This window comes from Manihot esculenta, chromosome 11, assembly GCF_001659605.2.
Source record: "Manihot esculenta cultivar AM560-2 chromosome 11, M.esculenta_v8, whole genome shotgun sequence".
NCBI lineage: Eukaryota > Viridiplantae > Streptophyta > Magnoliopsida > Malpighiales > Euphorbiaceae > Manihot > Manihot esculenta.
The window spans coordinates 4,955,276-4,978,576 of record NC_035171.2 but is presented as its reverse complement, the minus strand read 5'-3'; the positions used below and the strand labels follow the sequence as shown (position 1 = coordinate 4,978,576).

The 23,301-nt window shown below is 39.8% G+C and overlaps 5 protein-coding genes and 1 pseudogene across 5 annotated transcripts; 2 read left to right on the top strand and 4 right to left on the bottom strand.

The window, feature by feature from the left end:
- Positions 1-11,943: 11,943 nt before the first annotated feature.
- LOC110625802 (probable glutathione S-transferase) lies at positions 11,944-12,989 on the bottom strand. Its single transcript, XM_021771452.2, has 2 exons — positions 12,602-12,989; positions 11,944-12,528 (listed from the first exon to the last, which is right to left on the bottom strand). The coding sequence occupies exons 1-2, from the start codon at positions 12,938-12,940 to the stop codon at positions 12,187-12,189; spliced, it is 681 nt and encodes a 226-aa protein (XP_021627144.1). The 5' UTR covers positions 12,941-12,989; the 3' UTR covers positions 11,944-12,186.
- Positions 12,990-14,806: 1,817 nt separating this feature from the next.
- Positions 14,807-16,969, top strand: LOC110625797 (putative Peroxidase 48). Its single transcript, XM_021771449.2, has 4 exons — positions 14,807-15,272; positions 15,809-15,997; positions 16,067-16,232; positions 16,316-16,969. Exons 1-4 carry the CDS (start codon positions 14,916-14,918, stop codon positions 16,867-16,869), a joined length of 1,266 nt encoding a protein of 421 aa, XP_021627141.1. The 5' UTR covers positions 14,807-14,915; the 3' UTR covers positions 16,870-16,969.
- A 155-nt stretch (positions 16,970-17,124) lies between these two features.
- LOC110625798 (probable glutathione S-transferase parC) lies at positions 17,125-18,082 on the bottom strand. Its single transcript, XM_021771450.2, has 2 exons — positions 17,685-18,082; positions 17,125-17,598 (listed from the first exon to the last, which is right to left on the bottom strand). The coding sequence occupies exons 1-2, from the start codon at positions 18,003-18,005 to the stop codon at positions 17,206-17,208; spliced, it is 714 nt and encodes a 237-aa protein (XP_021627142.1). The 5' UTR covers positions 18,006-18,082; the 3' UTR covers positions 17,125-17,205.
- Positions 18,083-18,453: 371 nt separating this feature from the next.
- On the bottom strand, positions 18,454-19,391 carry LOC110625799 (annotated as a pseudogene).
- Positions 19,392-21,565: 2,174 nt separating this feature from the next.
- LOC110626716 (putative Peroxidase 48) lies at positions 21,566-22,105 on the top strand. Its single transcript, XM_021772766.1, has one exon. It carries the CDS (start codon positions 21,566-21,568, stop codon positions 22,103-22,105), a length of 540 nt encoding a protein of 179 aa, XP_021628458.1.
- Positions 22,106-22,441: 336 nt separating this feature from the next.
- Positions 22,442-23,248, bottom strand: LOC122725137 (glutathione S-transferase 3-like). The gene is made up of 3 exons (XM_043961903.1): positions 23,180-23,248; positions 22,922-23,065; positions 22,442-22,834 (listed from the first exon to the last, which is right to left on the bottom strand). The coding sequence occupies exons 1-3, from the start codon at positions 23,246-23,248 to the stop codon at positions 22,442-22,444; spliced, it is 606 nt and encodes a 201-aa protein (XP_043817838.1).
- Between the last annotated feature and the right edge of the window lie 53 nt (positions 23,249-23,301).

Sequence of the window (23,301 nt, the reverse complement as noted above, 5' to 3'; positions counted from 1 at the left end):
ATCCAACCTAGTACCCATGGCATTCTGCAGACTCCGCCAAAACCTGGAGGTGAACTGGGGCCCTCTATCAGACACTATCGAAACAGGAACCCCATGCAGCCTGACGATCTCATCCACATATACCTGCGCCAACTTGTCCACAGAGTAGCCACTCCTGACAGGAATGAAGTGAGCAGATTTGGTGAGTCTGTCCACAATCACCCATATGGAGTCCACTCTGTTGGACGCCGCCGGTAACCCCACTACGAAGTCCATAGCTATATTCTCCCATTTCCACTCTGGAATAGGTAGCGGGTTAAGCATTCCAGCCGGCTTCTGATGTTCCAGCTTCACCCTCTAACATACTTCGCAGGCGGACACAAACTGTGCCACTTCTTTCTTCATCGCTGGCCACCAATAAACCTTCTTCAAATCTTGATACATCTTGGTGGCTCCGGGGTGAACGCTGTATCTTGCATTATGAGCCTCCCTCATAATGTCTCCTTTTAGCCCTATGTCATCTGGTACACAAAGTCTGCTCCTATAGCGGAGGATCCCCTTACTGTCAAATCTGAACTCGCTGTCCTTGCCTGACTGAACAGTCCTGGCAATCTTCACTAACTCTGGGTCCTCATGCTGTTTCTGAGCCACCTGCTCCAGAAACACAGGTGTCACTCTCATCTGGGCCACTAAAGCACCGGTACCAGACAACTCCAACTGTAGACCTTCATCAATGAGCTTGTAAAACTCCTTCACCATTGGTCTCCTCTCTGCCGTGATGTGGGATAGACTGCCTAGTGACTTCCGGCTTAGGGCGTCTGCCACGACATTCGCCTTACCCGGATGATACTGAATCTTGCAATCATAGTCACTCAGCAGCTCTACCCATCTCCTCTGTCTCAAGTTCAAATCTCTTTGACTCAGGATGTACTGCAGGCTCTTATGATCTGTAAAGATCTCACATTTTACCCCATAGAGGTAGTGCCTCCACATCTTGAGTGCAAAGATTACTGCTGCCATCTCAAGGTCATGTGTGGGGTAATTCAACTCATGCTTCTTCAGTTGCCAGAAGCATAAGCAATCACCCTCTCATTCTGCATCAGTACACAACCCAGTCCCACACGGGACGCATCACAAAAGAATGTAAAGTCCTCATCACTAGATGGCAGAGCTAAAACTGGTGCTGAAGTCAACCTCTTCTTAAGCTCTTCAAAACTCTCTTCGCACTGGTCGGTCCACAGAAACTTCTGATTCTTCCTGGTTAGTCTGGTCAGAGGAGTTGCTATTTTCGAGAAGTCCTGAACGAACCTTTTGTAGTAATCTGCCAAACCCAAGAAACTCCTGATCTCCGTCACTGAAGTGGGTCTAGGCCAGTTAGCCACAGTTTCTGTCTTCTTGGGGTCCACCTCAATCCCATTCTCTAACACTACATGCCCCAAGAACGAAATGCTCCTCAGCCAGAACTCACATTTAGAGAACTTGGCATACAAGCCATGTTCCCTCAAGGTTTGCAAGACCAACCGCAGATGATGGGCATGCTCCTCTGCATTCCTGGAATACACTAAGATATCATCTATGAAGACAATAACGAAGTGATCCAGGTACTGGCTAAACACTCTGTTCATGAGATCCATGAATGCTGCAAGGGCGTTGGTTAACCCGAACGGAATTACAAGGAACTCAAAATGCCCATATCTGGTCCTGAAGGCTGTCTTCGGCACATCCTCATCCCTTATCCTTAGCTGATGGTACCCCGATCTCATATCTATTTTGGAGAAACAACCTACTCCAGCTAGCTGGTCGAATAGATCGTCGATCCTTGGTAATGGGTACTTGTTCTTGGTAGTGACTTTGTTCAACTGCTTGTAGTCGATACAAAGCCTAAGGGATCCATCCTTCTTTCTCACGAACAAGACTGGTGCACCCCAAGGTGAGGTGCTCGGTCGGATGAAGCCCTTTTCTACCAACTCTTGCAATTGTTCCTTCAATTCTTTCAACTCGGCTGGAGCCATCCTGTAGGGAGGGATAGAGATCGGTCGGGTTCCAGGCATCAATTCTATCTCGAACTCTATCTCTCTAGCAGGTGGTAAACCTGACAGCTCATCTGGGAAGACGTCTAGAAACTCTCTAACCACTGGCACCGAGGCGGGCTCTCTAACCTGACTGCTAAGCTCTCTCACATGAGCCAAATACCCCTGACATCCCTTCCTAAGCAACCTACGAGCCTGAAGAGCTGATATCAGACCTCTAGGTGTACCCCTCCTGTCTCCTCTGAAGATAACCTCTGACCCATCCTGAACTCTGAACCTGACTACCTTGTCCCTGCAGTCCAAGGTAGCACCATGGGTAGATAGCCAGTCCATCCCTAGAATGACGTCAAAATCTGTCAAATCTAGAACCACCAGGTCGGCGGACAAGCATCTTCCCTCAACAAACACAGGACTACACTGGCAGACTGACTCTGCCACTGATGGATCACACTTGGGTCCACTGACCCAGAGAGGACACTCTAACTCAGAGATCATCAACCCCAACCTCTGGACGGCTCTCGGAGCAATAAAAGAATGAGATGCACCAGGGTCCATCAAGGCATACACATCTGAACAACCAATGACTAAATTACCTGCCACCACGGTGTTAGATGCATCTGCCTCCTGCTGAGTCATTGTGAAGATCCGTGCTGGAGCCGATGGACCTTCACCTCTGAAACCCGCTGAAGAAGAGGCTGCCCCTCTCCCTCTGCCTCTGCCACTTGCCTGAGTCACGGCTGGAGCTGCTGGCTGAGCTACACTACCTGAAGCTGTCTGCTGAGACTGTGCTCCAAAAGCTGCCCTAGGACACTCCTGAGCCATGTGTCCCTCTTGCCCGCATCTGAAGCAGGCTGCTGTCCCAGCCCGACAAACTCCCCTGTGTAGCCTACCACACTTTGCACAAACTGCATTATCCGCGCCAGAGCTTGAGCCACTCCCTAGTCCCAGACTAGACTTGACCTTGTTCCAAAACTTGTTCTTCTTGGGCTTCCTAGTGGTGTTACTCCACTTTTTGCTACCTGAAGCTGCTGCACTGAAAGAAGAAGAGCCTGGGGTCTTGGAACCAGAAGGCTGTGCCACTGACTGCTTAACTGTTCCCTGAACGATGGCACTGGCCTCCATTTTCCGGGCCATATCCACTATGGCGTGGAAGCTCTCCCTATCTGCTGACTGGATCAAGGAGGAATATCTAGAGTGGAGTTTCATGATATACCTCCTTGACCTTTTCTGGTCTGAGTCAAGATTCTGCCCTGCAAATGGCAACAGCTCCAAGAATCTGTCTGTGAACTCCTCTACACCCATCTCATCAGTCTGCCTCAACTGCTCAAACTCTATCATCTTCAGCTCCCTTGAACTATCTGGGAAAGCCCATCCTGCAAACTCGTTTGCAAACTCCTCCCAAGACATGTTGTCTACTCTGGGGTTCACATAATTCTTGAACCACTCTCGCGCCTTCTTACACTTAAGAGTGAACCCAGCCATCTGAATGGCTCTACTATCATCAGCCCCAATCTCATCTGTGATCACCTTGACCCTCTCAAGATACACAAACGGGTCATCCCCTTTTTCATACTGGGGAGCACCCAACTTCATGTAGTCGGTCATCTTGACCTTGCTCCCACTGGCTGAGCTAGGTCTAGGAGGTTGGGTAACTGGGGCTGCTGGTTCTGTAGGTGGTGCAACATTTTCTGAGGTAGGGTTTGCTGGATTTGGATAGTAAGGTGGGGGTGGATACATTGGGTATTGTGAATATGGTGGGTAGTAGGGTGGGTATGGCATCTGTGTGGGATAAGGGGTAAAGCTAGGGTAATCCGATGTACCTCCCATCGAATACCCGGGATTTTGTGAGAAGTGTGGGTAGTGGGGTGGCTGGACAAATCCCGAGGCCTGAGTGCCTCCTTGGGATTCTCCCATTCCCTCTTCTGACATGCTAACTCCCAAACTGCCATCCCTCCTCTGCTCTACATCCATATCATCCCCCATGCCTTCTGACATTCCTCCCTGAACTGTTCCCCTCACTGATATGCTCCTACCCAGATCCAGAGACCTTCTAGGGTCTCTTACTGCTCTTTCTCTGTTAGACCTACTAGACATTGCCCTAGGCAATGTAGGAGGATGGGCGCTCATGCCCTCATCCTCAGGTGGCACTCCAGTCAATCTTGTTGATCGACGAGTTCCCCTCATCCTGTTTTCTGAAAAACAGCACATCACATAAACATTAGCATCATATGGTTCATGTGGGCACACATGAACCCTCATCACATACATATCATTCATATCATAGCATTAATGCACATGTATAAAATCATGGCATTTCACATCATCAAACAAGACAGGACTCCACATCCTATCCTAGTGGACATGATCTTCCTATTGTGCTTGACCTTCTACAACATCTATGAGCCCGACACTCTAGGTCCGACCATATGAACCTAGGGCTCTGATACCATTCTGTAACGACCCGAAAATCAGACCGCTACCGGCGCTAGGATCCAGATCGGCTTAAGGCCGCCGGGACCTGTAGCAAGCCTGACATGAAACCTGTAAACCTGTTTAATCCCATACATGATCAACAATCATGCATAAAAATTAAAACTTTTCTTTCATTCCTTCCTCATACACAAAACTCAACTTGTGCATGCACTAAACATAATCTTAATCATAAACTTGACCCCTCTGTGGGATCCCATCAATGCCCCAAGGGGCGATACATCATAAGTTGAGTTGGTTAAACATAAACATCAATAGACATTAAGATCATGTATCAACAAGGGATTACAATGAACTATGGTCAAGCACACTTCTAAACCTTAATATCATTATACATAACATAACTATTTAACTTTACATCATTATACAATTTACCATGTCCACTATCTACCTATTACAAACATAAGACTTTACTCTTCTTGACTTCTCTGTCTAGCCCGTACCTGCAATCCTGGGGGATTAGGGAAAAGGGGTGAGCTACTAGAGCCCAGTGAGCAGAATAATAGAAAACATTTAAATCTCATGCAATCATGTAATGCAACACATCACAACAAATCACATCTCGGATGGTATTGTCACCAATAGTCCTCTACATTCCAAAGTGCCGGGACGTAGAATGGGTTCAACCGGTCTTTCTCTTAACATAACATATCATGCATACCAATGTGCCAGGGACGTAGAATGGGTACAACCTGGACTTCCATACCATATCATGCCGTAGCATCATCATACCATATGAGGACTAAAGGATCATTCAATAACCAATCCACATCAACATCATAAATGCAATGCAACATATTCGTGATTTCTAATGCAAACAACCTAATTCATCACATGGCATTCATGATGTATGAACATGCTCAACTGTATAGTTCATTTGCTTTAAAACATAAAGGTTTATTCTACTCACCTCTAGCTAAAGCTTTACTGACTTAGAAGCAGCTGAACTCACTGCTGGGGTCCTCGGTTCCTCGGGTTCGAACCTACACAGGTGGACTCAAATGAGGGACCAAACAACTAGAACATAACTCTAAAAAAATATCCCTCAAAAACCCCCTTAAAACACCTCAAAACAATCATGCAAAAACATGCAAAGGAAGGTAGAACAGGGCAGGTTCGGCGGCACCTTCGGCGGCCGAAAGTCCCTTCAGAGCCGAAACCCAGGCAGGTTCAGCGGCACCTTCGGTGGCCGAAAGTCCCAGACAGAGACAAAAGTCTCTTTTCGGGGGCAACTTCGGCAGCCGAAAGGCCTGCCTCCCCAGCCATGTTCGGCGGCCGAAAGTTCCTTCGGCTGCCGAACCTGGTTTCTGCCAAAGGGCAGAAACTTGGCTCCTTTAAGCACATTTGCCTCCAAAACTTCCAATCATGCATTTAGCTCAACCAAAACATGCAAATATACATACATTGGCTCCTAGGGGCTTCAAACTAACTTAAACCCCAACTACAACACACAACAACAACACAAATCCAACATACATTGCTCAAAACATAACATTAACTCAAAAACCTAACTATGAGCTAAACATGCATTCTACCCCATAGATCTTGCATAAAACTTACTTTAAACATGAAATGAGCTTAAGATCGGCTCTTACCTCTTGAAGATCGAGAGAGAGACGTCCTAAACTCGGAGGTGGGAGATTTTGAGTTCTTGAACCTCAAAGCTCCAAAACTTGCTTTAAACTCGAAAATCTTCAAAACAACGTAAAAACTTGTGAAAATCTTGAAAGATTTGAAGGAAAGAACTCAAGGATGGTGAGGAACGGCGGAAGGGCTCACCTTGGCCGAAAATGGGGAGAAAGCTCGCCCATTTCGGCTAAGGGGCTCTTTTATAGTGGCTGACCAGGCCACATTCGGGAGCCGAACGTGCCCCCGCATGCATGCCATGTTCGGCGGCCGAACTTGAGGTTCGGCGGCCGAACCTGGGCTTCCCTCACTTATGCCTTCGGGGGCCTAAGGCTCACCCGAAAAGCATGCATGTTCGGCGGCCGAACTTGAGTTTCGGCGGCCGAACCTGAGTTTCCTCCAAGGGTGTTTTTATTCCAAAAATTCATTTCCTCTTTACTTAAAATCATAAAAAACATTAAAACATTTCATGAAAACATGGTTTTACCCTTCTAGAGGTCTCCGACATCTGAAATTCCACCGGACGGTAGGAATTCCGATACAGGAGTCTAGCCGGGTATTACACTAGAACATCATGAAACAATCATGCAAAACATGCAAAAGAAGGCTGGATAGGGCACTTTCGGCGGTAGGTTCGGCGGCCGAAAGTCCCTCCAGAGCCGAAAGTCAGGCAGGTTCGGCTGCCGAAACTCCCAGACAGAGGCGAAACTCATGCATGTTCGGCGGCACTTTCGGCGGCCGAAACTCCCAGATAGAGACGAAAGTCTCCTTTCGGGGGCAAGCTTCGGCAGCCGAAGGCTGCCTCCACAAGAGGGTTCGGCGGCCGAAAGTCCCTTCGGCTGCCGAACCTGGTTTCTCCCAAGGGCAGAAACTTGGTTCAAACATGCACAAATGCCTCCAAACTCAAACCAACATGCATTTAGCTCAACCAAAACATGCATACAAGCTCCTAGGGGTCTCAAGCTACCTTAAACCCCAACTACAACACATCAAACATACATATACAAGCCACATTGTTCATGAACATACATTTATACCCATAAACATAACCATAACCTAAACATGTATTCTACCCCCATAGATCTTGCATAAAACTTACTTTAAACATGAAATGAGCTTAAGATCGGCTCTTACCTCTTGAAGATCGAGAGAGAGACGTCCTAAACTCGGAGGTGGGAGATTTTTGAGTTCTTGAACCCCAAAGCTCCAAAACTTGCTTTAAACTCGAAAATCTTCAAAACAATGCAAAAACTTGTGAAAATCTTGAAAGATTTGAAGGAAAAACTCAAGGATTGGTGAGGAACGGCGGAGAGCTCACCTTGGCCGACAATGGGGAGAAAACTCGCCCGTTTTCAGCTAAGGGACCCTTTTATAGTGGCTGGCCAGGCCACGTTCGGGGGCCGAACGTGCCTCCGCATGCATGCCATGTTCGGCGGCCGAACTTGAGGTTCGGTGGCCGAACCTGGACTTCCCTCACTTATGCCTTCGGGGGCCTAAGGCACACCCGAAATGCCTGCATGTTCGGCGGCCGAACTTGAGGTTCGGCGGCCGAACCTGGGTTTTCCTCCAAGATTATTTTCATGCAAAAACTCATTTCCTTTCATGCTTAAAATCATCAAAAACACTAAAACATTTCATGAAAACATGGTTTTACCCTTCTAGAGGTCTCCGACATCCGAGATTCCACCGGACGGTAGGAATTCCGATACCGGAGTCTAGCCGGGTATTACAGTCACAGCTTCTCATCTTGGATGGTGGGTGTGATCTGGACGATAATGAAGATGACACAGAAGCTAAAATTTCCTTGCATGCCTTGATTGGTTGGACTTCAACAGGAACTATGAGGGTGGAAATTCAATTTAATTCTTGTCAATTGATTATTCTCATTGACAGCGGTTCGACTCATAACTTCATCAATGAGAAGATCGCCGGAATGCTCAAGTTACCGGCCAGACCAACAGCACCTTTCAATATCAAGGTAGCAAATGGAAATCCATTACGATGCACCAGAAAATTCAAAGATGTTTCTTTCTCTCTCCAAGGTATACCATTTACTGCGACGTTCTTTTCTCTTCCTATAATGGGTTTGGACGTTGTGTTGGGTGTATAGTGGCTACAACAGTTAGGGACAGTGTCATGTAATTGGAAGAACTTGACTATGGACTTCACATGAGGAGGACAACTGAGACATTTGCAGGGTATTTGTAGCCAACCGATTGAATCTCTATCCTTGAAATCAATATCCAAGGAACTGAGGCACAACAGTACAGCTTTTGCAATTTGTCTCAAAAACTCTACAGTCACACTTCCTGAGCAACTCCATCCAGATATGCTGCATCTGTTAACTCAATTTTCAGATATATACCAAAAGCCGAGTCAGCTACCTCCTCAACGAGAAATTAATCATCACATAATTCTCAAAGAGGGTGTTGATCCGGTGAATGTTCGCCCTTACAGGTATGCTCACTCCCAGAAAGATGAGATTGAGAAACAAGTACAGGAGATGTTGACAAAAGGCTTGATTCGGCCAAGCACTAGCCCCTTCTCATCCCCTGTTTTGCTGGTCAAGAAGAAGGATGGCTCTTGGAGATTCTGTACGGACTATCGAGCCCTTAATCAAGTCACTATCAGAGATCGTTTTCCAATACCCACAGTGGATGATATGTTAGACGAGCTCCATGTTGCCTCTTATTTTACTAAACTGGACTTCATTGCAGGATTTCATCAAGTCAGAATGCATCCTCCTGATATTCATAAAACGGCCTTCCGCACTCATAATGGCCATTATGAGTATCTGGTGATGCCCTTTGGGCTGTGCAACGTGCCCTCCACATTTCAGGCACTAATGAATTCTGTTTTTCGCCCCTACTTAAGAAAATTCGTCTTAGTTTTTTTTGACGATGTTCTTATATACAGTCCATCATGTGAGGCTCATCTGGAGCATGTGCAGTTGGCATTCCAGCTGCTTCGGCAACATCGATTCTTTATAAAGCTAAGCAAATGTGCTTTTGGGCTGAAACAGATCGAGTACTTGGGTCATGTGGTTTCCGGCGATGGAGTACAGGTGGATAAATAAAAAATTAGTGCAATTCTAAACTGGCCTACTCCAACAACAGTCACTGAATTGCGTGGATTTTTGGGACTCACTGGTTACTACAGAAAATTTGTTCAGTCTTATGGGATTCTTGCACAACCATTGACGAATCTATTAAAAAAAGGCAAATTTTTTTGGTCGGCAGATGCTGAAGCTTCCTTTCTGGCTTTGAAAACTGCTTTGACAGCCACGCCTACATTGGCAGTACCCAATTTTAATGAACCTTTTTTTATCACTACTGATGCTTCTAATACAGGAATTGGTGCAGTACTGTCGCAACAGGATCGTCCCATCACATTTATGAGTCGAGCTTTGGGTTCTTCGAAGCAAGCTTGGTCTACATATGCTAAAGAAATGCTTGCCATCTTGCAGGCTATCAAAACATGGCGACCTTACATTTTGGGTCGTAAATTCTTTATTCAAACAGACCAGCGTAGTCTAAAGTACTTGGTGGAACAGAAGATTGTTACTCTAGAGCAACAAAATTGGGTTTCAAAGCTATTGGGTTATGATTATGAGATCCTTTATAAACCAGGCAAAGAGAATCGAGTCGCAGACACTTTATCTCGCGTCACTGGAAGTCTAAGTCTCAATTCCCTATTTTTGTCGCACTCTTCTCTTTGGGATCGTATTAAAGCTACCCTCACTACTGACCCCTATATGCTTCATATTGGTCAATTGGCATCCAATCGCCCTGGGCAACCTTACATTTGGAAGAATGGATTGATTTTTTTTAAGAATCGGGTGGTAATTCCTCCTAAGTCTGATCTGCCTACTCAGCTTTTGCAGGAGTTTCATGATTCTCCTTGTGGTGGCCACTCTGGAGTCCTCCGCACATTTAGACGCATCGCACAACAATTCTATTGGCCTTAAATGCGATTGCAGATTCAGAAATATATTGCAGCGTGCTCAGTGTGTCAGAAAAATAAGTCGACCACAACTTTACCAGCATGCTTACTTCAGCCATTACCGATTCCTCACCAGGTCTGGGATGACATCGCAATGGATTTTATTGATGGGTTGCCCCCATCCTGTGGTAAATCTTCTGTTCTGGTAGTCATTGCCAGATTGAGTAAATATGCTCATTTTTTGCCATTATCACATCCTTACTCTGCTAAGGTCATAGCTGAATTATTTGTCAATGGAGTTGTCAAGTATCATGGCATGCCTCGGTCTATCGTCAGTGACCGTGACCCAATTTTCATGAGTCACTTTTGGCGTGAGTTCTTCAAGCTCTCAGGAACCCAATTGAATATGAGCTCTTCCTACCATCCACAAACGGATGGTCAATCGGAAGTCACTAATAGGTGCTTGGAGCAGTACCTTCGTTGTTTCGCCAGTCAACAACCTCGAAAGTGGTGTTCATTCTTACCTTGGGCGGAATACTGGTATAACACCTCCTTTCACATTTCTATTGGTATGACACCATTTTTGGCATTGTATGGCAGGAATCCTCCAATGATTCTGCGGTATGAATTGGGTTCTTCTCTAGTTCATGAAGTCGATCAAATTTTGAAGACCCGAGATGAGATTCTGAAGGACCTTAAGCTTCACTTATCACGTTCCATAGAGCGCATGAAACAGGTGGCGGACAAAAAACGCAGGGATGTGGAGTTCTATCCTGGTGACTTGGTCTATCTTAAGTTACAACCGTATCGACAGCACTCAGTGTACAAGCGTGCATTCCAGAAATTGGCTAGTCGTTTTTATGGGCCTTTCATGGTTGAAGAGAAGATTGGTTCCTTGGCATACCGCTTGCAGCTTCCGCCTGGATCAAAAGTTCATCCGGTCTTTCATGTTTCCTTACTTAAGAAACATGTGGGTGAAACTGTTCCTGTTTCTTCTGAAATTCCACATCTCACTGATGATGGCTATCTTGTTTTTGAGCCTGCTGAGATTTTAGATACAAGGTGGGTTCATCTTGGCAAACGTTGTACCGAAGAAAGCCTTGTTCGTTGGAAGCATTTGCCACCTGAAGATGCCACTTGGGAAATTTCTTCGGACTTGTCTGCTCGATTTCCACATTTGAACCTTGAGGACAAGGTTCCACTTCAAGGGGGAGGTATTGATAAGCCCCTGAGAAGGTCATCTAGAGCTATTGTTCCAAACAAGAAGTATTTTGGACTAAGGAGGCCTTATTGCTTTTCTATTTTTAGTCTTGCTGCTATTTTTATTAATTGTTTTTTACTGCAATTATCTTTTAGTTGTTTGTTTTACTTAGTCAAATAGCATTTAGTTGATCGTGGGCAATAATATCTCTTTGTGCTAAGTGTGGCCAAGAGAATAGGACTAGGTTGTTTGATTTGTTCCTATTTATATTCTCTGTAGCAACAGGCTTCAGGGGAAAAAAAATATCAGTAACTTCTTAATTTTCTTTGTTAATCTTCTTGTCTTTGACTGGGATCTATCACCAGCCTGTTGTGTGTATGGAATTTTTTGGGCACAAACAGCTTACCGAACAAGCCATATGTTACAGGCCTTGTTCATTTATTTCTCTGCCCTAAGGTTTTGATGTGAAAATAAAGTGGAATTTAATGGAAAATAAATCAAACACAATGAAATTAAAAAAGATAAAATTAAATTATATCATTGTATTTATAACGATTTTATTTATTATATCTATTAATACGATAAGTTCCACCAATTTTTCTGGTAACAAACAATTACACCCAATTGTCCCACCAAGATCATGCAGATCTCAAATCTTATTGAAGTATTGAAAAAATTCATAACATGATTGTCCCATCAAATTTATTGAGAGTGTAATGGATCTTTGGCCAAAACCTGAAGAAATTCTAGAAGGACTGGCCAAGTTCCAAGTCCTTCCTGTTTCTTATTGAAGAGAAAACAGAAATCTGGCTAGATATGGAATGCTCAGATTTAAGAACAAATGGAAACAAGTTTCATTATTTCAATGCTAAAACAATAAAATGAGCAAAGTCCAAAAGCATCAGATGAAGCTCAGATTCAGCTATCTACTTTTTTTATCATCTCCATAATAGCTTCATGAAGCATTTGCGGGTCAGAAATAGACTTGGAAACAGTCTCCTTTTCTAGGCATTTCGCAGCCCACGCCACAATCCCAGGGCAATCCACTGTCATGCTAAAGTTTCCCAGACTCTCGTACGTGTAAAACATGCTATAGAAAGGGATAAGTGCCAAATCTACGTAACCAAAGCTCTCCCCTGCAAAAAATGGCTTGTCTCCAAGCTCCTTCTCCAATGTTTGAAAGCTCTCAATCAGATTCTTTGCGTGTGTTTCCTTCACTTCTCCTTCAGATTTCCACAGCATCCTTCCATTTGGGTATATCTGCAGGCACTCAGTTCACATAATAAGATCAAGAAATCTCATTTTCATTTCAAAAAACAATAATAAAAGTCACCTTCTTGTCGATATAATCAGCCCAGAACCTGGCATGAGCTCGTTGATAGGGATCAGATGGCAACAAAGGAGCTGTGTCTTTCCAGACCTCATCAATATATTGAACAATGATCATGGATTCGCAGATGGGTTTCCCATTATGGATCAAGACAGGGACTTGCTTATGAATAGGGTTCATCTCAAGAAGAAGATGGCTCTTGTTGTTCAAGTCTTCTTCCTTTAACTCATACTTTATTCCCTTCTCGGCTAGGGCTATCTTCGCTCTTTCTGCAAAAGTAGAAAACTTGGCAGCCAGCAGAACTACTTCCTCATCTGCCATTTTTTGCACTGCTTCTTCCATTGGTGATCAACTACCTTTTTCTTTCCTTGCTTTGAGAAAATATGGTGGAGTTGTTGGACAAGATTAGCAAGTCTTATTATAACAACTGTGCTCTTCTTCATTCTCAATGTCATCATTGCTTGCATCAGAAATTCAGTATTGCAATAATCAGGCATGGCCAATTAGTTTTAAAAAAAAAAAAAAACTACGTAAAAAATATGTGATTTTTTTTTCTTTGGAATATGAAGCCATGCTCTAATTGAATTTTTTTTTCTTCAAAATAATGATTTTTTCCAATATCATGCGATCAAGGCTCCATCTTAAAGAATATGCCAATGCCCATAACTTGAATTAGGTGCAAAATTGGATTTTTTTTCACATGCCCATATATATAATTCACCTAAATAATTGATTATTTATTGTTTTTAAATAAATATTGCCACATTCATCATATGAACTACCTACCAATGTTTTGAAAATTGAAGAAATATTAACAAATTAATGTCTATATATATATATATAAATGTTTTACTTTATTTTTCATATGGCATATGGCAATCTCACAACACTTGAAATGCTAGATTATGCCACAGCATACAAGAGGCTATTGTTTTATCAAATTGAGAGTTACGCCTGATTCTAAATGTTCTGAACCTGTATCATTCTTCTGCCATCTTTTCATGGAAACCCAAAGAAAGATTACAAAATAATATGAGGTAATGGAGAAGCCGAGGCAAAATCCAAGATATTCTCTCTTATTCATAATTTTTGTTTATTTTATTTTTTCATATTTATTAAAAAAATAATTTTTTTTAAAAATTTTTTAATTATATTTATCTTAAAAACATCAAATTTTATTAAATATTTACTAAAAATATTTTAAAAATTCATTTAAAAAAATAATAATAAATGATAATTTATATTAAAATAAAATTAAATTAAATAGGATTATATAATAATTAATTTATATATCAACCTTAATGTAAATAAAATAGATAATAATTTACAAAAATAATCTGAGAAAATGGAGAAGCTGAGTAACCCTCTTCGTTTTATAATTTTTATCATTTTATTTTTTTACATATTAAAAAAAATATTTTTTTAATTTTTAAATATACTTATTTTAAAAATATTTAATTTTATTAAATATTAAGAAAAATTTCAAATAATAATCCATGAGAGGTTGTATTTGATAATCCTGGGCTTCGCACTCCCTTTGGGTTGAATCAGGACACACAAAAGCAGATCAGGTTTTGAGTTTGGAACGCCCCTAGACAGGTCTGCTAAGTGGTTTCGACCTAAGATTTAGCATGAAAGATAGGTCGTATCGTCTGCGAGCCCAAATCCAGTAAGAAAGAGGCCGATCCAAAAAAGAGATATGGAAAGAGATGAGCAAACCCCATCCTTTCACAGCTTTATCCGCATCTGCACTCAAAAAAGTTAAATGACCGCTTGACATAAGTATGGCAACTGACAGTATGAGCTCGCCTGACAGAGACAGATATCACTGTAGCAGAGAGACCGCTAGACACCACTAGCAAGCAAAAAGAAAATAATAAAAAAAAAGCAATACCTGAAAGGATCGAGCTTACATACACATAAAAATCCTATCTCAATAATCTCAAAACATATATAAAAAATTAATAGAAATGATGAGAGGAGTGTTTAATAGCAAAAGAATTTTCCTGGCGTGGACTGCATTTAAAAAAAAAAAACATAATAATTAAATGTAATCCTGTCCATCTATCGTCTGTGTGTGCTTGGTCCTATCACGCAATCAACGGCCAGTATCCACTTAAGTTCGAGGGCATTCTCGTCCTATTACAAGTTGTACTTAACCTAACAAACTATTAGTTACCATGGCATTTCCCTCCATTTCTTATAATTTCGTTTCAATCCCGTGCGAGCTTGCAATATGCCAGTTGCGACGCCCAGAACACAAACCCACGAGTGAAGAGAAAAAATCAATCGATTTGAAGATAATCGAAGCTAGAAAATGCTGAATGTAATCTTTGAAGTTGCAAATATGAAGAAGCTTAGCTTCCTCTTTTTCTTTATCTGTATCTTGATATCTCTCAAGAACCAAAATGCAGAGACCAAGAAAGGTTCTTCGACTTTTTGCACTGCAACCAATAGGTTTCCTTCTTCCTGGGATTTGTGTCCTTCATTATTCTTGTCTATGGAGGATGAAGAAGATGGCCATTCTCGGGGCTCACTGTCGTATGATTTTTACCGTAATTCCTGCCCACAAGCTGAGAACATCGTTCGAGAGTTGGTTCGGGATATTAACAGAGTCAAGTCCAGTGTCGCTGCTGCTCTCTTGAGACTTGCCTTCCATGATTGTTTCATTGAGGTCATGATCTTTCTTTCTTGTTCTTCTTGAATTTTTTCTTGGTTTCTGGGTTTTTTGGCCAAATTAAGTTGATCTGTGTTTTAGCAAAATTTTTGCTTTCCGGTTTTGGCGTTTTCTCTTGTTCTTGTTTTCCCCCTTTTATCATATTGGCATCTCAATTATCGATGGACTCTGATGTGGGTTTTGTAATACTAGTATATCCTAGTGGTAATTTTGTTTGGCTTTTCCGCTGGTAATACTATTTCATTGTAAGTTTATTTCTCTCTTTTTTTTTTTTTTTAATTCTCCTCTGTGAGTCTTGATCCAATTTCATTTTATAATGTGTTTGGTTCAGTCTCCAATTTTGATTAGTACTTTAAGACAACCCATGTATTTACAGTTCTGTGTTGAAGCTAAAATCTCTTTCAATCTGGTTCACAAATTTTGTTCAGTGTTGGGATTTCTTGATTCCTCATTTTATATTTCTATGCTTCATTTGCTGTTATCTGAACCAGTGTAAATTTGATTTATTTACTTTATCAATGCAAGTTGTGCAGGGGTGTGATGCTTCTATTTTACTGGATCCTGCTGGAGGCTTAAAATCTGAGAAAGAATCATCACCCAATCTAAATCTGAAAGGATTTGATATAATTAACAAAATAAAGTCACAGATTGAAGAAGTATGCCCTGGAGTTGTTTCTTGTGCTGATATTGTTGTTTTAGCGGCCAGAGAAGGTGTTGTTCAGGTATATATCTCCGCCGCCCACCTCCCTTCTCTGTCTCTCCGAGAGTCTCACTGAATTTGTGAATTTCAGAGTGGTGGTCCATTCTATCCAGTGTTCACTGGCAGAAGAGATTCTACTCATTCTTTCCCAGATGAGGCGACATTGAAGCTTCCTTCACCCCAAGCTCAGCTACCTGAAACCCTTGCATCTTTTGCATCTAAGGGATTTGATCAAAGAGAAACTGTCAGTCTCTTGGGTATTACTCTTCCCCCACTATGTTCCTCAATCTCTTGATTGCACATTGTATAAATAATAAATGTTTCCTTGTGTTGCTTCTAGGTGGTCACAGCATTGGAATGATCCACTGCAAATTTTTCATTAACCGTCTCTACAACTATAATGGGACTAATAAACCTGATCCTTCTCTCGATACTCAATTCCTTAACATTTTGAGGTTCATATGCAACAACAGTTCTGCATCATTAGCAGATTCATTACCATCAACACTGGTAGCTCCGTTTGGTTGCTCAAAGTTATTATCAAAAGCATCATCACCTGACTGTATGGGATCACAGTCTTCAACTTCTGAGAAGCCGAGAAGTAGCACACAACTGTCTTCGCTTGAGGAGCCAGGAATCAATATGGCTTATGAGGGACCTGGAGTAGATTTTGGCAGATTGTATTACCGGACTCTTCTACAAGGTAGAGGAATCCTAGTTTCCGATCAACAACTGATGTCTGGGGAAGAAACTGCCAAATGGGTGAATGCATACGCTTCAGATGTCTCTCTTTTCCGCCGAGATTTTGCACGAGCAATGGTGAAGCTCTCCAATCTCCAAGTCTTGACAGGTTCAGATGGACAGGTCCGGGTCAATTGTTCAAAGATGGCATGAGAGAAGGGAAACTCTATTACTTGTTGAGCTTCCTCTCTACTGGTTTTTGGGGTTCTGTTCTTGCACATTTGAAATTTTGAAGAACTCGAATAGAATTCTGTTGTTGCGTTGTAAATTAGTGTCCAGAGCAGAAGCAATTATCTCAAACACTAGTTCAACAAATGCTATAATGGAAGTGAGCTATCTGTACTAATTCCTGTTAGATCTATTGAGGCTTTTGGGTTTCCACACTATGATATATAGACCAAATCACCATTTATAAACCAAAGGAATTCTTCATTAATTATATGTTTATTGATAATTATGGAAACACAATACAGTTTTATTAATTAAAACTTATGAATTTTGTAGTAGATCAAGTTTGTCTAAGAATTTTTGGACTGAAGTCCATGCAGATCCGCTTCTGCTTATCTCCGAGATAATAGCATAAAACTTCTGCTGATCACATAAAGACTTAGAGACACTCTCCTTTTGCAAGCATCTCTGCGCCCAGTCCACAATCTTTGGGCACTCCTCTGCCATGCTCAAATTTCCCAAGCTCTCATATGTATAGAACAAGCTATGGCATGGAATGAGGACCAAATCAACGTAGCCGAAACTTTCACCTCCGAAGAAAGGCTTGTCTCCAAGCTCTTCCTCCAGTGTTTCAAAGCACCCAATCAGATACTTCTTTGCAGCTTCTTTCACTTCCCCTTTTGATGCTGCCAACTGCATCCCTCCACCAAAAATCTATGGATACCCATTGCAAAGGAAAGTGAGATCAATCTTATAGTACTTCAATTTTTTACGTAGAAAATGAAATTTAATTAACTGACCTTCTTATCGACATAGTCAGCCCAGAATTTGGAATGCGCTCGTTGGTGAGGATCAGAGGGGAACAATGGAGACTTGTGGTTCCAGACTTCGTCGATGTATTGTACTATTACCGTTGACTCGCAAATGGGTCTGCCATTATGGATCAACACTGGGATTTGCTTGTTAACTGGGTTCATCTGTAGAAGAAGAGGGCTCTTGTTGGTTAAATCTTCTGGTCTGGACTCATAATTTAATCCCTTTTCAGCCAAGGCTATCCTCACCCTTGCTGCGAAAGGACTAGGGTACCACTCCAATAGAATTAGCTCGTCGGCCTGGGACATTATTGCAGAAATTGAGAAGAAAAGTGGATATAGTAGATGTGGGAATTGTTTTCTCTGTGAGATTACTATGAAATTGAGGCCTAGGCAAGCTTTTTTATATTGCAATTTCATTTGGTTGAGGAATTTTGTAGCTTTCAAATGTTGTCATTGCTCACGTCAATGTTCAACTAACCCAGCAAGCCATGCTTATATAATATTTCCAAGTCAAAATAGCTGCATTAATATATATACCTTTCCGAGAAAAATTTAGCCATGAAATTGTATTTGGATTCTACAAAATCTTTAACAAGTTTATGTAGAAATACAAACTCTTTAAGTTTGAATTTACTTAGGGTTCAAGCGTTAGGGTGTTCAAAAATCACATCTTCTGAACAATGAAATTATTGGGTGTTCATAAAAAAATAAAGAAAAAAAACTACATAAAGTTAAAAAAATAAAATAATATTTATGAAATTTTTATTTTCAGCCAATTTATTAATTATTTGGAAATGAAAACAGATTTCAATACAAGAACACTGAAACAGAAACACACTCTAGTGTGCAAAAGAGTATATCAAGCAGCTAGCTTTGCTCTCATGGAAGGTCTCTACTCAGCCCCCAACTTCTTCCTTATCTCCAAAACAACTTCATAAACCTTGCTAGGCTCGCATAAAGACTTAGCCACACTCTCCTTCTGCAAGCATCTCTGAGCCCACTCCAGGAGCTTAGGGGACTCCACCGCCATGCTAAAGTTTCCCAGTTTCTCAAATGCGTAAAACATGCTATAGAATGGAATGAGGAGCGCCACATCTACATAGCCGAAGCTTTCACCTCCGAAGTAAGCCTTGTCTCCAAGCTCTCCCTCCAATGTTTTAAAGCATTCAATCAACTCCTTCGTTGAAGCTTCTTTCCTTTCGCCTTTTGATGCCCACAGCATCCGCCTAATTGGGTAAATCTGCAGGCAATCCAATTTCAATAATTGCCAACAAAAGATAAAAAGAATTTAGAGCTTAGTTAACTGACCTTCTTGTCGATATAGTCAGCCCAGAACCTGGCATGTGCTCGTTGGTAAGGATCAGAAGGCAATAATGGAGATTTGTGGTTCCAGATTTCATCAATCTATTCAACTATTGACATTGATTCACAAATGGGTCTGCCATTATGGATCAACACTGGGATTTGCTTTTGAACTGGGTTCATCTTGAGAAGAAGAGGGCTCTTGTTGCTCAAATCTTCTTCTTTGGACTCATACTTTAATCCCTTTTCAGCCAAGGCTATTCTCACCCTTGCTGCGAAAGGGCTAGGATGCAAATCCAGTAGAAGTAGCTGATCAGCCTGGGCCATTGTTGCAGAAATTCTAGTAGTTTTTTTTGTTATCGATCTGTGATGCTTTGGAAGCTGAGGCGTATAGGCAAGCTTATATATAATGCAAAATTAAGTTTACATAGAATAGTCCTCGTACATGTCGTCGTAAAATAGTCCTCGTACATGTAGTTCTAGGTAATTCCAAATGCTGTCATTGCTACAATCACATTTCAAACATATAATTTTCCCAAGTCATATTTAGCAGCTCCATTTTCTATACATTCTCTTATTTTACTTCGGCTAATTTTACAGTTTAGTCTTGGAGATACAGCAAAATTTAGCAATTTAATTATTTAAAGAAAAGTATTTCTTTTATTTTTTATTGTCTCAAAATAATTGTTGATAATTTTTATTGTTTAGACCGTAAAAGTATATAAATTGAATATTATAATTCTATTTAATTTTATCTCTTTTTCAAAAAAATCTCTTATGTCATTTTTAGTATTTAACAAAACTTAATATATTTAAAATGGGTATAATTGAAAAGTTAATAAAAGAATTTATATTTTTTAATATGTATGAAAAAATAAAGTGATGAAATATTTTTTTAGAAAAAATTACTTTTTAATTTCTGAGATATAGCATAATTAATGGATTTATACCTCTATTTTTAGAATCTAACACTTTAATTCCGTTAAAAATCAAGATCTCTTTGTAAAACATTTCTGTTAAATCAATGATTTTCACTCGGTCAAAGGAAAGAGAATAAATATGATTCCAAAAATACCCTTATCAATAATAAAATGAGAAATTACTATTTAATCTCTATAGTATGGAAAAACTCATTATTTAGTCCCTCAATTTTGAAAAGTATATTAAAATGTCCTTGACATTTTAAAAAGTCTGTTAGTTAGTTTCTCTATTAATTTTATTACTAAATATTTTACTATTTAGTCCCTAAAGTTTAGAAAAAAAATTATTAGTTGGTCCCTCAAATTATTAAAAAGTTTACTAATTAGTCCCTCCATATCAGGGGTATTTTAAATTTTTTTTATAATATTTAATAATTAAAATTAACGGAAAGTCTAATTAGTAGACTTTTTAAAATGTTAAAAATGTTTTAATGAATTTTTCAAATGGTGAGCAGTGATTGACGGCGAATGACATTATAAAAACAATTTATATTGAGTTTTAATTTTTTATTTTTAATAATTTAAATTTTATATATTTTGATTTTTATTACCTTTACTGAATTGAAATCATAAATTTATTGAAATTTTAAATTGTTCATAGAGATGGAGTTTGAGATTTTCTTCCTTAAATTTTGACGAAATTAAATTTCAGGGGGTAAAATGTTGCATTTGAAAAATAGAGGGACAAATATATTAATTATGTAATATCTTAGGGACGAAAACATATTTTTTTCTTCAATTCTTTAAAAGAGAGACCTATAAATTTATAGAAATTAAATTTCAGGAATTAAAGTGTTGGGTTCTAAAAAGGTAGTTCAGTCATTTTATTTGTCACTAAAGGCATTTTTGACGGAGAGATCTCTAATTTTAACGGAATTAAACCTTAAGGATGAAAGTGTTGGATTCTAAAAATAGAGGGACGAATCCGTTAATTACGCTATACCTCAGGGATTAAAAAGTAATTTTCCCTATTTTTAAATTAAAATTAAATAATAAAATATAAATTATTTTATTAAAAATATTTTTCAACTATAAATTATTTTCTGTAAATAAAAACTTATTTTCTAAATTTTTATTTATTAACAAAATAATCATCTAAATTTAGCGCAAATATTAAAATTAAAAAATTAACTATTATAAAAATAAAATTTGAAAGATTAAATTCTTATAATTTAATAATTAATTTTAATAAAATAAAACTTTAAACTAAGTTATTTATATTAAAATAATAAGTTATATTAAAATAAAAAAAAATTAAGTTATAGATCTATTAAATCTCAGAGACTACCTTATAAATTTGGCTTATTAATTTTATAAAAAATAAATTCTATTTGGAATTAAAATGAATTTCTTCGACCCATTCAAATATTTAACTTAATATTTAACTTAATAATAAGTGTGTTAGTTTTATTTTTTTTATTTTTAATTTTCAATTTAAAAAAAATGAATTTTTCCGATAGAGGAGAGAGAAAATAGAAAAGGAGATAAAAAAGGAAGAGAAATGAGGAAAAAAGAAAAGGAAAATAATTGTTACTTTTACAAAATTGTTTCCTTGTGTTGCTTCTAGGTGGTCACAGCATTGGAATGATCCACTGCAAATTTTTCAGAAACCGTCTCTACAACTATAATGGGACTAATAAACCTGATCCTTCTCTTGATACTCAATTCCTTAACATGTTGAGGTTCATATGCAACAACAGTTCTGCATCATTAGCAGATTCATTACCATCAACACTGTTAGCTCCGTTTGGTTGCTCAAAGTTATTATCAAAAGCATCATCACCTGACTGTAATATGGGATCACAGTCTTCAACTTCTGAGAAGCCGAGAAGAAGCACACAACTGTCTTCGCTTGAGGAGCCAGGAATCAATATGGCTTATGAGGGACCTGGAATAGATTTTGGCAGATTGTATTACCGGACTCTTCTACAAGGTAGAGGAAACCTAGTTTCCGATCAACAACTGATGTCTGGGGAAGAAACTGCCAAATGGGTGAATGCATACGCTTCAGATGTCTCTCTTTTCCGCCGAGATTTTGCACGAGCAATGGTGAAGCTCTCCAATCTCCAAGTCTTGACAGGTTCAGATGGACAGGTCCGGGTCAATTGTTCAAAGATGGCATGAGAGAAGGGAAACTCTATTACTTGTTGAGCTTCCTCTCTACTGGTTTTTGGGGTTCTGTTCTTGAAAATTTGAAATTTTGAAGAACTTGAATAGAATTCTGTTGTTGCGTTGTAAATTAGTGTCCAGAGCAGAAGCAATTATCTCAAACACTAGTTCAACAAATGCTATAATGGAAGTGAGCTATCTGTACTAATTCCTGTTAGATCTATTGAGGCTTTTGGGTTTCCACACTATGATATATAGACCAAATCACCATTTATAAACCAAAGGAATTCTTCATTAATTATATGTTTATTGATAATTATGGAAACACAATACAGTTTTATTAATTAAAACTTATGAATTTTGTAGTAGATCAAGTTTGTCTAAGAATTTTTGGACTGAAGTCCATGCAGATCCGCTTCTGCTTATCTCCGAGATAATAGCATACGACTTCTGCTGATCACATAAAGACTTAGAGACACTCTCCTTTTGCAAGCATCTCTGCGCCCAGTCCACGATCTTTGGGCACTCCTCTGCCATGCTCAAATTTCCCAAGCTCTCATATGTATAGAACAAGCTATAGCATGGAATGAGGACCAAATCAACGTAGCCGAAACTTTCACCTCCGAAGAAAGGCTTGTCTCCAAGCTCTTCCTCCAATGTTTTAAAGCACCCAATCAGATCCTTCTTTGCAGCTTCTTTCACTTCCCCTTTTGATGCTGCCCACTGCATCCCTCCACCAAAAATCTATGGATACCCATTGCAAAGGAAAGTGAGATCAATCTTATAGTACTTCAATTTCTTACGTAGAAAATTGAAATTTAATTAACTGACCTTCTTGTCGACATAGTCATCCCAGAATTTGGCATGTGCTCGTTGGTGAGGATCAGAGGGGAACAATGGAGACTTGTGGTTCCAGACTTCGTCAATGTATTTTACTATTACCGTTGACTCGCAAATGGGTCTGCCATTATGGATCTGTTAGATAATAATGCAAAAATATTTACTGCACTTTTAATGTTAGTTTTAATAAGTCAATGTTTGTTATTTTAGTTCCTATTTTATTGTTGACGTGAGATATTTAGTATCCACGAAATCTGGGTTTTTGATCATTTTGTGATTGTATTTAAAGAGCATTTGATGAATAAAAGGATATCCCATTTTTCCTCATATTCTCTGTTCTGCTCTGTTTTTATTAACATCTGGTATCAGAG

Coding starts and splice junctions, on each gene's coding strand:
- LOC110625798 (XM_021771450.2), bottom strand. CDS start 18,005: ATGTCCCAGGCCGACGAGCTAATTCTATTGGAGTGGTACCCTAGTCCT. Junction 17,599..17,684: donor CTGACTATGTCGATAAGAAG/GTCAGTTAATTA, acceptor GGGTATCCATAG/ATTTTTGGTGGAGGGATGCA.
- LOC122725137 (XM_043961903.1), bottom strand. CDS start 23,248: ATGGGATATCCTTTTATTCATCAAATGCTCTTTAAATACAATCACAAA. Junction 23,066..23,179: donor TGATCAAAAACCCAGATTTC/GTGGATACTAAA, acceptor ATTATCTAACAG/ATCCATAATGGCAGACCCAT. Junction 22,835..22,921: donor ATGACTATGTCGACAAGAAG/GTCAGTTAATTA, acceptor GGGTATCCATAG/ATTTTTGGTGGAGGGATGCA.
- LOC110625797 (XM_021771449.2), top strand. CDS start 14,916: ATGCTGAATGTAATCTTTGAAGTTGCAAATATGAAGAAGCTTAGCTTC. Junction 15,273..15,808: donor TCCATGATTGTTTCATTGAG/GTCATGATCTTT, acceptor CAAGTTGTGCAG/GGGTGTGATGCTTCTATTTT. Junction 15,998..16,066: donor CCAGAGAAGGTGTTGTTCAG/GTATATATCTCC, acceptor TGTGAATTTCAG/AGTGGTGGTCCATTCTATCC.
- LOC110626716 (XM_021772766.1), top strand. CDS start 21,566: ATGATCCACTGCAAATTTTTCAGAAACCGTCTCTACAACTATAATGGG.
- LOC110625802 (XM_021771452.2), bottom strand. CDS start 12,940: ATGGAAGAAGCAGTGCAAAAAATGGCAGATGAGGAAGTAGTTCTGCTG. Junction 12,529..12,601: donor CTGATTATATCGACAAGAAG/GTGACTTTTATT, acceptor GAGTGCCTGCAG/ATATACCCAAATGGAAGGAT.